Consider the following 14,340-nt stretch of genomic DNA (forward strand, 5'->3'; position numbering starts at 1 on the left):
AGGTTGTCTTTTTACTCATTTAGTGAAATCTTTTGATGAGCATAAGTCTTTGATTTTTAGGAGCTCCCAGTTATCTAGTTTCTCTTCTGGTGTTTTGTGCATTATTAGTTATGGTTTGGATTCTGTTTTTGCCATGTATTAGGGCTCCTAGTATTGCGCTATGTTTTCTTCCATGATCTTTATCATTTTAGATTTTATATTTAGATCTTTGATCCATTTTGAGTTAGTTTTTGTGCATGATGTGAGGTATGGGTCTTGTTTCATTTTTTTTGCAAATGGATATCCAGTTATGCCCGCACCATTTGTTAAAAAGTCTGTCTTTTCCCCATTTAACTGACTTTGGGCCTTTGTCAAATATCAGCCGTTCATAGGTGGACGAATTTATGTTTGGATTCTCAGTTCTGTTCCATGGGTCTCTGTATCTGTTGTTGTACCAGTACTACTAGGCTGTTTTGACCACCGTGGCGGTATAATAGTTCTGAAATCAGGTCGTGTGAGGCCTCCCACTTTGTCTTTCTTCCTCAGTAATGCCTTACTTATTCGGGCCCTCTTCCCTTTCCATCTGAAGTTGGTGATTTGTTTCTCCATCTCATTGAAAAATGTCATTGGAATTTGGAGTAGGATTGCATTGTATCTATAGATGGCTTTTGGTAGAATAGACATTTTTACAATGTTAAGTCTTCCTGTCCATGAGCAAGGTATGTTTTTCCACTTATGTAAGTCTCTTTTGGTTTCTTGCAGTAGTGTCTTGTAGTTTTCTTTGTATAGGTCTTTTACATCTCTGTTAAGATTTATTCCTAAGTATTTTATCTTCTTGGGGGCTATTGTAAATGGTATTGATTTGGTGATTTCCTCTTCGACGTTCTTTTTGTTGGTATAGAGGAATCTAACTGATTTTTTATGTTTATCTTGTATCCTGATACTCTGCTGAACTCTTCTATTAGTTTCAGTAGTTTTTTTGAGGATTCTTTAGGGTTTTCTGTGTATAAGATCATGTCACCTGCAACTAGAGATACTTTGACTTCTTCCTTACCAACCTAGATGCTCTTTATTTCTTTATCTAGCCTAATTGCTCTGGCTAGGACCTCCAGCACAATAAGAGTGGTGATAAAGGGCATCCTTGTCTCGTTCCTGATCCCAAGGGGAATGCTTTCAGACTCTCTCCATTTAGGATGATGTTGGCTGTTCGCTTCATATAAATACCCTTTATTATGTTGAGGAATTTTCCTTCTATTCCTATTTTGCTGAGAGTTTTTATCATGAATGGGTGTTGAACTTTGTCAAATGCCTTTTCTGCATCAATTGATAAAATTATGTGATTCTTGTCTTTTGTTTTATTTATATGATGGATTATGTGAACTGTTTTTCTAACGTTGAACCATCCCTGCATACCTGGTATGAATCCCACTTGGTCATGGTGAATTATTGTTTTGATATGTTTTGTTGAATTCTATTGGCTAGGGTTTTGTTGAGAATTTTTATACCTAAGTTCATGAGGGATATTGGTCTGTAATTTTCTTTTTTTTTTGTGGTATCCTTATCTGGTTTTGGTGTCAGGGTTATGCTGGCTTCATAGAATGAGTTTGGGAGTATTCCATCGTTTTCTATACTCTGAAATACCATTCGTAGTAGTGGTGTTAACTCTTCTCTGAAAGTTTGGTAGAATTCTCCAGTGAAGCCATCAGGGACAGGGCTTTTTGTTGTTGTTGTTGGGAGTTTTTTTAATTACCTCTTCAGTCTCTTGTTATAGGTTTATTTAGTTTTTCTACCTTGGTTTGTGTTATTTTAGATGGGTAGTTTGTTTCTAGAAATTTGTCCAGTCCCTCTAGGTTTTCAAATTTATTGGAGTACAGTTTTTCATAGTATTCTGTTATGATTCGCTTAATTTCAGTTGAGTCTGTTGTGATATCGCCCCTCTTGTTTGTTATTTGAGTTATTTGCTTCCTCTCCTGTTTTTTTTGTCAGTTTGACTAATGGTTTATCAATTTTGTTGATCTTTTCAAAGAATCAGCTTTTGGTCTTGTTAACTCTTCCAGTTGTTTTTCTATTTTCTATTTCTTTTATTTCTGCTCTAATTTTTATTATTTGCTTTCCTTTGGTGCCTGAGGGCTTCTTTTGCTGTTCTCTTTCTGCTTGTTTGAGTCATAGGGTTAATGTTTTGATTTGGCCTTTTCTTCTTTTTGGATGTATGCATTTATTGCTATAAATTGACCTCCGAGCACTGCTTTTGCTGTGTCCCAAAGGTTCTGGTAGGATGTGTTTTCATTCTCATTTGATTCTATGAATTGCTTTATTCCGTCCTTAATTTCTTCTATAATCCAGTAGTTTTTGAGCAAGGTATTGTTCAGTTTCCATGTATTTGATTTTTTCCCTTGCTTTTTCTATTATCAATTCCTACTTTTATGGTTTTGTGGTCAGAAAAGATGCTTTGTATTTTTTCAGTGTTTTGGATTCTGTTAAGGCTCGCTTTATGGCCTAATGTGTCGTCTGTTCTGGAGAATGTTCCATGTGCTTTGGAAAAGAAAGTATACTTGGCTGCTGTTGGATGGAGTGTTGTATATATGTCTATGAATCAAGTTGGTTGATTGTGGCATTTAGATTTTCTGTGTCTTTTTAAGCTTCTTTCTAGGTATTCTGCCCTTCACTGAAAGTCGTGTGCTAAAGGCTCTTCCTATTATTGTGGAGCTGTCTATTTCTCTTTTCAGTGCTGTTAGAGTTTGTTTTACGTATGTCAGAGCCCTGTTGTTGGATACGTAAATATTTATTATGGTTCACTGGGTTTTTTTTTTTAGGTCCTCCTGGTGTATAGACCCTTTAATCATTATATGGTGTCCTTCCTTATCCTTTGTGGTGGATTTTGCTTTAAAGTCTTTTTTTTTTTTTTTTTTTGGAGATTAATATTGCCACTCCTGCTCTTTTTTGATTGTTGTTTTCTTGATATATATTTTCCATCCTTTGAGTTTTAGTTTGTGTCTTTGAGTATAAGGTGTATCTCTTCTGGCAGCATATAAACCGATAGTATTTTTTAAATCCATTCTGCCACTCTCTGTCTCTTTATTGGTGCATTTAGTCCATTTACATTCAGCGTAATTATTGATAGGTGTGAGTTTAGTGCTGTCATTTTTTTTTTGTTTTGTTTTTTCTTTTTGGTGTTGTTGACAGTTTTTTGTTCCACTTAATTTTCTGTGCTGAGTCATTTTTCTTTATTTTCTTTTTATCTTGTTCATTTTTGCTGATTTTTTATTTCCTGAGTCTTTGTTTCTCCTCTTTTTTTATTTTGATGTATAGGATTGTTAGTTTCCTTTGTAGTTACCTTAATATTTACCCCTGTTTTTCTAAGTTTAAACCAATCTTTTATTACTTGATATCACCTTGACTTCCTCTCCATATGAAAGCTCTATGACTACATTATTTAGTCTCTCTTTTTTGTTTTCATGTTCTCATCTTTTACATATTGATGTCTCTGTTTTCCTATTTTCAGCGTTTCAGCTTTGGTTTATTTTTTTGACTTCCCTATCTGGGTTGATGTCTAGTTGCTCTGTCCTGTGGTCTAGTCTGGGTTGTTATCTGATGTTATTGATTTTCTGACCGGAAGACTCCCTTTAGTATTTCTTGTAATTTTGGTTTGGTTTTTACAAATTCCCTTAATTTCTGTTTATCTGGAAGTGCCCTAATTTCCATCGTATTTGAGAGACACTTTTGCTAGATAAGTAATTCTTGGTTGGCAGTTTTTTCCTTCAAGGCTTTATATATGTAATCCCATTGTGTTTTTACCTGCATGGTTTCTGCTGAGTAGTTGGAGCTTAGTCTTATTGACTGTCTTTTGTAGATGACTTTTCGTTTATCCCTAGCCGCTCTTAAAATTCTCTTTATTTTTAATTTTGGTAAGTTAAATTTTAATATGTCTTGGTGACTTCCTTTTGGAATCTACTTTGTATGGGGTTCAGTGAGCATCTTGGATAGATATTTTCTCGTCTTTTATGATATCAGGGAAGTTTTCTGCAAACAAGTCTTCAACAGCCCTCTCTGTATTTTCTGTTATCCGCCCCCCCATCCTGGCACTCAGTTGCTCGTAGGTTATTCATCTTGATAGAGTCCCACATAATTCTTAGGGTTTCTTCATTTTTATAAATTCTTTTATCTGATCTTTCCTCAAATAAATTGGTGTCAAGTGCATTTGTCTTCATTCTCACCAATTCTGACTTCCATTGCCTCAATACTACTCCTGTGACTTTGTGTTTACTTGTCTTATTCTGAAATTTTATTGTTAATCTGTTTGGTTTCTATTTGCTGTCTCTCTGTAGATTCTTGCAGCCTGTTAAATTTGTCATTATGTTCTTGTATAACTTTCTTAAGTTCCTCTGTTGCTTTGTCAGTGTGTTCCTTTGCTTATTCTGCATTTTGCCTGATCTCTTGAACAGCTCTGTATATTAATCTTTTGAATTGTACCTCTGGTGATTCCAACAGTTTCTCTTCCTTTGGGAGGTTTCCTGGTTTTTTGTTTTGGTCGTTTGCTGAAGCCATTATGATCCGCTTCTTTATGTGCTTTAATATTGACTTTTTCCTCCTGGCTATCAATAAGTTATTATATTTGTTTATTTTATGTTTGTTTACCATGTCCTAGCTTATTGTTTCAATATGCCCAAATAGGCTGGTTGTGTGAACTGCTTTGATTGTTGGCGTCTTTGAAGCTCTCACGTCCTGTCACCAGGTGGTTAGAGCTGCTACTAGGTATGTGAGCCCAGGAGTCTGTTTAGTTTTCTTATGTCGATTCAGCTCAGGTGTCCAGGTCGTGGTTCACTGAGTATGTGGTACAGGCTCTCACCTACAGTCCTAGATGGGCAGGGTTACGTAGGGGTGATTGGAGCAGGCACAGGTACCTGGCTGCAGTAGGGGGTTACATGCTGAGCAAGGTAGCGGGCTGACAGCTGCCCCTGAGTGCCTGGGTGGAAAGTGTGTCCCTGTTTCTTAGAGCGTGTAGGTGAGTGGGTTTTACAGCTGGACTTTGGGCACCCAGTGCTGTTGGCAGTAAGGACTGGGAGGCACCACTTATTTTCAGACCCCTGTCTTGGGTGGCTAGGTGGAGTGAATGGAGCCACCAGTCCTCAGGCCCCTGATGTGGGTAGGTGAGGACCTTGCTTATTGGGCAGGGAGATGTCACATGTCACGTATCTGCCACTTCCCTTTAGCTGTTGCAGTTGAAAATAGGCTTCAGGTAAATATCCTGTTGTACTATCCTAATGAGGGCCTATGCTGTTGAAATGGGCCCACACAGGTCTAGGTGGGGTGAAAGGCATTCAAAGTCTGTGGTCCTATTATGCCTGTGCCTAGGCAAAGGGGCTGTGCCTGCCCTTGGGTCTCGGCTTAGGTGAGCTGGCAGATTATCTTTTTTCTGTGTTATTTGTTTGTTAATTTGTTCCCTCTCCAAAGCTGGGAGAATGGCTCGAGGTGCACGATGGGTCCCATTTCCGGCCCGGGGGTTGTAGCATTTGCTGAAGCCAGACCAAGACCGGAGCAGAGTGGGGAAGGAGGGGTGGTGAATGGGAGAGTATTTCCCAGAGGGGAAGGGTTTTTTTTGATCCTGAGTGGTGTGTTAGATGCTTGCACTTAACTCTCACAGATCTAGTACTGCCTTCCCTGGTTGCAGAGGGTTGTGCAGACTCTCTGTCATTCGTTTTCTCCCAGTGTGGAAAATGCATCCAACACGCTACTGCTTGTCTCAGCTGGCACGTACTGGCCAATCTAGCCTGCAGGGTGCTGGCCAGGTCAGGTCTGGCAAATCCTTGCTGCTTCTGAACTGTCTCTCCCTCCTCTTGCTGCTTAGTCTGAGTCTTTAACTTTGTCTTTGATGTTCAGGGCTCCTAGACTGTCATATATAACTGATTCACTTGTTTTTTCGAGTCTTTGTTGTAAGAAGTACTATAGGAGACGTCTGACTACTTCGCCATCTTGGCCCTGCCTCTACAGCTACTATTTTATTCTTTAAAGGGGAGTCAATTAGTCTAGCCCACACTCAAGAAGAGGGGATTACACAAGAGTATGAATACCAGAAGGTGGGGATCACTTGGGGCCATCTTAAAAACCAAGCCAAACTCATTTCCGTCAAATTGATTCTGACTCATAGCAACCCTATAGGACAGAATACAACTGCCCCATAGGGCTTCCAAGGAGTCACTGGTGATTTAAACTGCTAACCATTTGGTTAGCAGTCGAACTCTTAACCACTGCGCCACCAGGGCTCTGGGGACATCTTAGAGGCTACCTAATACAATAGTGCTAGACCCTGATGACGCTTTATAAGTGCTCCTGGTCTAGTGGGAGAGATGAGCATATAAATAGACAAATGCTATTCTATGTGTTAGGTGTAGCAAGGCAGTTACTATCCGTCTTTGGAATTGGACAGTGCTGGATTTGAGGCTTGACTCCATCACTTACAAAGCCTTTCTAGAGAAGTCACTAAACCACTCTGAGGCTTATCCTTCTCATCTGTATAAAAGGGAGATAATGTCTACCTCTGTAGCATTAATATAAGCATGTAAAAGCACCTAGTGTGGTGTCAGGAAAGGTCCCTGTGTGATGCAAATAGTACCATGGAAAAAAGGCCTGCTGATATGTTTCTATAAAGATTATAGCCAAGAAAACTGTATGGAGCAGTTTTACTGTATAACACATGGGGTTGCCATGGGTCAAAATTGACTCAACGGCAATGGTTTTGGTTTGATTTATGGTGTCGCAAACATAGTAGGTGCTCCATTAAAAATAGTAGTAGTGGCAGTTATTATGATTATTTTAGGTATTCTAATAATGATAACTAATAACCAATAAGAAAATATACTCACTGGGTTAATTAAATGACATTTAATAGATATGACATCTTTGTTAATGGTATATGAAACCAGTTAAGATTTCCTGCTTTCAGGTGATCCTTAAGATATTTAGTCACCCAGGGAATTTCAGGCACCAGAGCAGGACTTTTTCTTTTTTTTTTTTTTTACTATTTAGATATAGAACATTATTGAAGAGTTTAGAAAATAGGTTGGAGTAGGGGCCAGAACTATCTGTGTTCTCACGAGTCCAAGACAACTTTTTCTTGCTTTATTTCTAAAAGGTTTTTTCTCTTTGCTTTCTTCCATTTTCCAGGTAAGAAGACCAACTCCACATTGTACATCACTGTATTACTCATCATTCCAGTCATCATTGCAGTTGCAATCATAGCCCTTCTGCTTTACCTAAAAAGGTAAGGCAGTTGCCCAGACAGGTTCTGCAGTTTCTGCTAGCCTGGATGCTCTGGGTATTACTCTTTGTGCCGGTGTTTTATGCTTGCCCGGTGTATTAGAAGCATTTTAGCCAAATGTTGCTTTTGGTAGTATGGAATGGCAAAGAAGTGTTCTTGTGCCCATTTTCTGGTAAGGAAAGTGTTGCATTTATTGCCCAGGGCTCAGTCCAGGCACTGCTTTCTTTGCACTTGTTTAGAATTTTTGAATAGGCCTTGTGTTCACTTTATGCTTTCAAACAAATGAAGGTTTGGAAATGGAGACTATTAGTAATTAAATGTTTTGTCAGGCATTAATGCAAAGGGGACTGCAACTTAATGGTGTAAGAGAGAGAACTTCACTAGGTTGGGCTTGTTCCTTGAGAATGTTTTATTTTGTCTCATCACAGGACTAGTCTGCTTCTGGGATTTGCTCTTGTAGTAAATACTTCAGGTTGGAATAAAATTACTAAGCTGGGTACAGAACCAATATTTTATCATCATTTCAATTTCAGTCATCCAACATACATTTAGTGAGTGCCTATTTATGTGCCAGAGCCCTGGTGGTGCAGTGGTTAAGAGCTTGGCTGCTAACCAAAAGGTCAGCAGTTTGCATCTACCAGCCACTCCTTGGAAACCCTATGGGGCTGTTCTACTCTGTCCTCTAGGGTTGCTATGAGTCGGAATCCACTTGACGGCAATGGGTTTGGTTTTGGTTTGATTGGTGACACCGAGTGTGCAAGGGGGAGAGTGGCAGGAGATGAGGCTGGAGAGGTTGGCAGGGAGTAGATCATGCAGGCCATGGCAAAGAACTGAGATTTTATGCTAAGCATGATGGGGAAATATTGGAGGGTATTAAGCAGGGGAGAGATGTGATCTGATTTACAGTCATAAAAAATCATATCACTCTAGTTGCTGAATGAAGAATCAACTTGGGCAAGAATGGAAGCAGGTGGACTAGTTAGGAGGCATTACAGTGTTTGGGGGGAGAGCCGATGGTATCCTGGCCTAGGAATTAGCAATGGAGGTAGTAAGAAGTGGTCAGATGTGGGATATACTTTGAAGGCTAGAAATGATAAGACTTGCCTATGGTTGGTCTGTAGAGATGTGAAGGAAATTGAGGATTCAAGGATAGCTCTTAAATTTTTGGCTTGACAACTGAGTATTGGTGGCATTTACTGAGACAAATTGGTGAAGAGAGCTGGCTTTAGGGGAAAGATGAGTTCAGTTTTAACATGTTAAGTTTGAGACGCCTAGCAGATAACCAAAAACCAAACCAAACCCGTTGCTGTTCAGTCGATTTCCAACTCATAGCGACCCTATAGGTCAGAGTAGAACAGCCCCATAGGGTTTCCAAGGAGCGGCTGGTGGATTAGAACCGCTGACCTTTTGGTTAGCAGCCATAGCTCTTAACTACTGGGTCACCAGGAGAGATGTTAAATAGGCGATTGATTCTATATATGGATCTGGATTAAGGGAGAGGTCTGGGCTAGAAATAGAATTTTGGGTGTCCTTGGCATGTTAATGGATTTAAAGCCCTTAAACTGTAAGAGACCACCCAGAGAGTGAGATAGAGAAGGGAAGGGAAGAGGTCAAAGGACTGAACCCTGGGGCACTGTAATGTTCAGGGACCTGGGAAATGAGCAGGTCCACCAAGGAGCATTGTTAGATTCAAAAATGGAGAGAGAAGTAAAAAGGAGAGAGAAAAATTAAACAAGAATATCCCCTGTTCTCAGAAGTTTTTTTTTTTTTTCCAAAAGCATAAACAGCAAGCCACTGTCTGGTTTATTATAAACAAAGCACCATTATTATTTAAATTATACGACTGACTAATTTGCTCTTCCTGATAGTCCCTTTGCCCCACCCAAACTTGATGCTCTTAAGACATCAGTTTTCCATAGCCTGTTTTAGAAATTTCTTTACAACTGCTTCATCACTAAAGATGACTTATATTCCTTGTCTTTTGTTCAATCCTTCATTTAATATGCTGTATTTAGGTGGAATGTTCCTGTGGGCTAGAAGGTTTGACCCAAAGTATCTGTTTTCTTAAAGGCTGAAGATCATTATATTCCCTCCAATTCCTGACCCTGGCAAGATTTTTAAAGAAATGTTTGGAGACCAGAATGATGATACCCTGGTAAGCAGTAACTCTATGGGACTTGGAATTGGTTACTTTAAACTAGGTTTTATCTAAAAGATGAAAGAAGGGCTGGTTTAAAATGCTGTCTCTCAGGCCAAGCACACTGGTTATGAAGTCCCCAGAATATTTTACCCATTTCAAATCACTGGGCTCCATTCTCTGGGGCAGGGAACATATTTTATCAAAACATGCAGGGAGAAGGAGCCTCCTTTATGCAACTAGCCCAACAGGCAGGCCTTCCGACTCTTAGATAATTTTTAAAATTTGATGTGGGGGAATGTAGATAGGATAAGCGCTTGAAATGTATTTCATTCATGCTTTTCCCTGGAAAACTGGACTCCAGAGACATGGACGTAGAGCAAACCTACCCCAACTTTTAATAGTTGTGTCATGCAGACTCTTATGCCGGAATTTGTGACTAGGAACCCTGAGACCTTATGGCAACAAAAGGATTTGAGGTTACTGTGATAAATACATTTATCTAAATAAGGGAATAAAAACACTGTATCACTGTATAAATCTTAAATGAGTGATACAAGACACAGGGTAGTTAATTTAGGAAAGTAGTACAGCCTGGACTGTACTGCTGGATTCAAATCTCTGCTCTGTCATGTACCATCTTTTTTGCCTTGGGTAACTTCCTTAACCTTTCTGTGCCTCAGTTTTCCCATTTGTAAAATAGAGGGTAGCACCTGCTCATAGTGTTAATATGTAGATTAAATCAATTTAATACATAAAAACCACTTAGTGGGCCCGGCACTTTTAATAAGTGCCAGTGATTAGTATTACTGTTGATGATAATTTTAATTTATCTTTAATCCCCAAATAATTCTTGAGATAATGGGCAATTCACAATGGCCATGATGATAGGTGGAATAAGGGAGGCAGGGAGGCTGATGTGCTATCACAGGAAGATTCATCTGGATAACTTTCTCACCAAGTGATTGTCACAGACAGTGGGTAACTCTGCTAGACTTGGGGGTATAGCGCACCCCTAAGCAGGTAGGCCCAGAAACCAGGTGTCTGATGGGGAGATTACACACCATTACTGGGGTGAGCATGGCAATCAGTGGTTCTTCAACTTGAGTTGAGTCACAGTCAACTGGAGTTCTTATAAGAAATAGAGGTTACTGGGTCCTATCACCTGTAATTTTGATTTAGCAGGTCTGGGGTGGGGCCCAGGAATCTGCATATCTAACAGGAGCCCACAAGTGATTCCCATCTTGGTAAGGCAGTCTGTGCACCACATTTTGAAAGTCACTGTTAGTTATTTTCCTTAGGATGATCCCTGTCTATTTCTTCATTTCACCAGCTCGTGTGGATAGATGCTGGAGGTTGGGAGTTGTACGAGTACTCTAACAGCAACTGTAACCAATTCTTGAAAGCCTACTATGTGCCAGGCAGTGAATTAGGTACTTTGCTTATATTACCTCATTGGATCCTGATAACCACTCTATGAAGTAGGTGCTGTTAGTCCGATTTTACAGATGAGGAAATTGAGCCTCAGTGAGGTTAAATAACTTAGCTGAGGTCACACAGGTGGTAAGGTAGGATTTGAACCAGGATTGTCTGATTCCAGTGTTCTCTCTCTCCGCTTTTCTCGGTGCTGCATTGCCTTGTGTAAGATAGAATGCTTGTCTTCAAGACTTTCACTGTCTCCTAAAAGTACTGTATGATAGAAGTAGAAGGTGGGGATCTAGCTCAATTGGCATAGCATAGTTTATAAAGAAAATGTTCTACATTCTACTTTGGTGAGTAGCATCCGGGGTCTTCAAAGCCTTTGAGTGACCATCTAAGGTACTCCACTTGTCTCACCCCGTCGGGAGCAAGGGAGATTGAAGAAAACTAAAGACACAAGGGAAAGATTAGTCCAAAAGACTAGTGGACCACAACTACCACAGCCTCCACCAGACTGAGTCCAGCACAACGAGTTGGTGCCCGGCTACCACCACTAACTGCTCTGACAGGGATCACAATAGAGGGTCCTGGAGAGCTGGAGGAAAATGTAGAACAAAATTCTAACTCCCTGCCCCCCCACCCCCGACCCCCCTAAAAAAGACCAGACTTACTGGTCTGACAAAGACTGGAGAAACCCTGAGAGTATGGCCCCTGGACAGCCTTATAGCACAGTAATGAAGTCACTCCTGAGGTTCACCCTTCAGCCAAAGTTTAGACAGGCCCATAAAGCAAAATGAGACTAAAGGGGCGCACCAGCTCAGGGGCAAAGATGAGAAGGCAGGAGGGGACAGGAAAGCTGGTAATGGGGAACCCAAGTACCAGAAGGGGAGAAAGTTGACATGTTGTGGGGTTGGCAACCAGTGTCACAAAAACAATATGCATATTAATTGTTAAATGAGGAACTAGTTTGTTTTGTAAACCTTCATCTAAAGTACAAAAAAAAGAAAAAGTAGAGGGTTGGGATAGGGGAGTGTGACAAAAAGATTTGGAGTCACATTATGACCTTATATGGTATGTCATTAGAAATGTTATTCTGACAGTAATCTGGAGGGAATGGATTAAAGCAGGAAGGCACTAGCATGGTAGCAAATGGGGAGTGTAGGCCTGAATTTGCCCCAGAGATATTTTGATTGGCCAGCGTGGTGCATTTAGAATTTTTCAGTTTGGAGTCTTAAGCAGAGCACACACTCCAATTTGTTACAAGTTCTACGATTCCCAATTATATTACACATTGTGGTTTCACATGTTGACCTAATATGCCAGGCTCTTGAAAGGCATTTGAGTTTTCTACCCCTCTTAGCAGAATGTAAACTAGTTAAAATGCCATAGCACTAATGCACAATATCTGTGAAAACATGTTTGGACTCACTAATATATGTAAGACATATGAACTGGAGCATTGAGGAAATATAAATTTTCAGCCTAATAGAAATCTAAAAAGTGCTACTATCTAGTGTTAACAAGGAGATGGGGGAACTGGCACATTTTATACACTTCCTGGTGGGACTATAAAATGGTATATATCCTTTCTGGAGGTGCCATGTGATGGATAACTTTTGTGAGCCCTTTCTCCCCATGGTCTTGTAACTCCCACCCAAGTGATTGGGTAGGACTGTGTGAATAAGGTAATTGTGGCCCACGGAGGGGATTGGTCAGTTTTGCCATCTGATAGGCTTAAAAAGAGCCATCCCAGAGAGAGAGAGAGAATTGATAAAGATGGCGGAGAGAAGAGGCATGTCTGACCTCTGCCTCATCGGAATCAGTCTTGGGCTGTTGATCTTGATTCTCCTTCCCTCTTGTGAAATTAGAGGAGGTCAGATGATGCTGCGCCCATGCCATTTTTTGCAGGAGGGCAACTCGGCAAAAGGTAACAATCTTTGATGTGACAATCTTTGATCCCGTTATGCTTTTAGGAATCTAGTTTAAGGAAGTATTCCAACAATGGTACGAAGACGGACAGTGAAGCATTTATTTCTAACATAAACAATTACAAACCAATGGAACATCAACAATGGAGTATTAGTTAAAAAAAAAAAAAATTAAAAGCTTAGTTCTCCAAGCATTTAATGTCATAACAAAATACTCATAAGAGTAAAAAAAAAATCATAAATATGTTCATATATTGCTATCCTAATTTTTATAAAAAATATACTAATATATACATAGAATAATGATTGAAAGGAAATGGGTCAAAATGATCATCTCAGGCAGAAGGATTGTGGGTAATTGATATTATTTTCTTTCTACCTTTCTGAATTTTCTAAATTGCCTATAATAAGCATGTATTACTTTTATAATAGTAATAAAAAAAATCCCTGTGTCAGTCATTAAGGGAACAAAGAACATTACAGTCATCCACATCTGAGAGCTAATAGGGACTTGAACTTACGTGGTAGCGGAGGAGATTGATAAAAGAGACATTATTAAAGGAAAATCGTTAGGACTTGGTAATTCTGTGTGTGTGATGAAGGGTGGAGGGTAAAAAATAATTCCAAGGTTTCAGGTCTGGGTGATTGAGTGAATGATGGTAACATTGATAGCAAAATCAGATCAATTATCTTTCTCAGAAATGGAAAAGCCACTTTTTTCAATTTGCTATGTAGAGGATAATATGTTGTTTTTGTCCTGATGAGTCAGATAATTCTATAATTTAGTGAGGCGCATATACTGACAAGATGGACCACTAAAAGCTTACGGTGTTTTTGTTTGTGGTGGTTATAGACCATTAAACAGATTCAGTGCTTTAAAAGTGTAATAAAAATGCCAGACAGGGAAAAGGGTCAGAGCAAATTTTCATGCCTGCTTTTTAACCAAATGAATAATCCACTTTTTTTTTTAACATGGTAGCAATCCTCACAAAATGCAGCAGAAAGACTTAGCCTTTTACTTCTAGAATCATTGAATTATAGAATGAATATGGACCTAGACACCATCTAATGAGACAGATGTTTATATGTTTAAGTAGTTCCCTGTAGTAATAAATTTCCAAAACTGTAGATTCTAGTCCAACTCCCTCCCTTTAGAGATAGGGACATTTGGAGACATCGAGAAGTTTGTCAAGGACTGTCACACAGAGTTCATTGCAGAATCTGAACCAGAACACATTCTAGCCCAAAGTTATTGACTCTTAATCCAAGGAAATAACCCATGCCCTTTCTAAACACTCTTTTCTTCCACACTACGCCATCAATAATGGTTCTTAAAATTTTTACTTAGGTGTGGCCCCAAATAAAATCTTCAGTATAGCTTTCATTAAAGTTTCTAGTGTTTTGATGATGTTCTGTTAATCACTGTAGAAACGTTTTGGCCAACAGCATTTCTTCCATTCGCTTTGCTGGTTACTTTTCTTTGTGACTAATTGGGCTCCTGGCCATATCTGGTGGTGAGAGGAGGGTGGAGAGGGAACTGCCTCTCCTCTACATCTGTATTTCTCTTTTCAACCATGAAATTGATCTGTTCTTCCCTGCTCCTTAGAAACCAGTTATATTTC

General features: G+C 39.5%; 1 protein-coding gene across 6 annotated transcripts in view; it reads left to right on the forward strand.

The window, feature by feature from the left end:
- Positions 1-14,340, forward strand: part of IL13RA1 (interleukin 13 receptor subunit alpha 1) — a 67,831-nt gene that overhangs the window by 40,807 nt on the left and 12,684 nt on the right. For 4 of the 6 annotated variants that reach the window (XM_064278713.1, XM_064278714.1, XM_064278711.1 and 1 more), the window contains 3 exons: positions 7,141-7,237; positions 9,305-9,389; positions 10,705-10,804. In XM_064278713.1, the coding sequence (XP_064134783.1) occupies positions 7,141-7,237; positions 9,305-9,389; positions 10,705-10,804 (282 nt within the window). The remainder of the gene's footprint in view (positions 1-7,140; positions 7,238-9,304; positions 9,390-10,704; positions 10,805-14,340) is intronic. The other 2 variants (XM_064278715.1, XM_023553872.2) reach the window with 1 other exon arrangement.

The sequence above is a fragment of the Loxodonta africana genome, chromosome X (assembly GCF_030014295.1).
Source record: "Loxodonta africana isolate mLoxAfr1 chromosome X, mLoxAfr1.hap2, whole genome shotgun sequence".
Lineage (NCBI taxonomy): Eukaryota > Metazoa > Chordata > Mammalia > Proboscidea > Elephantidae > Loxodonta > Loxodonta africana.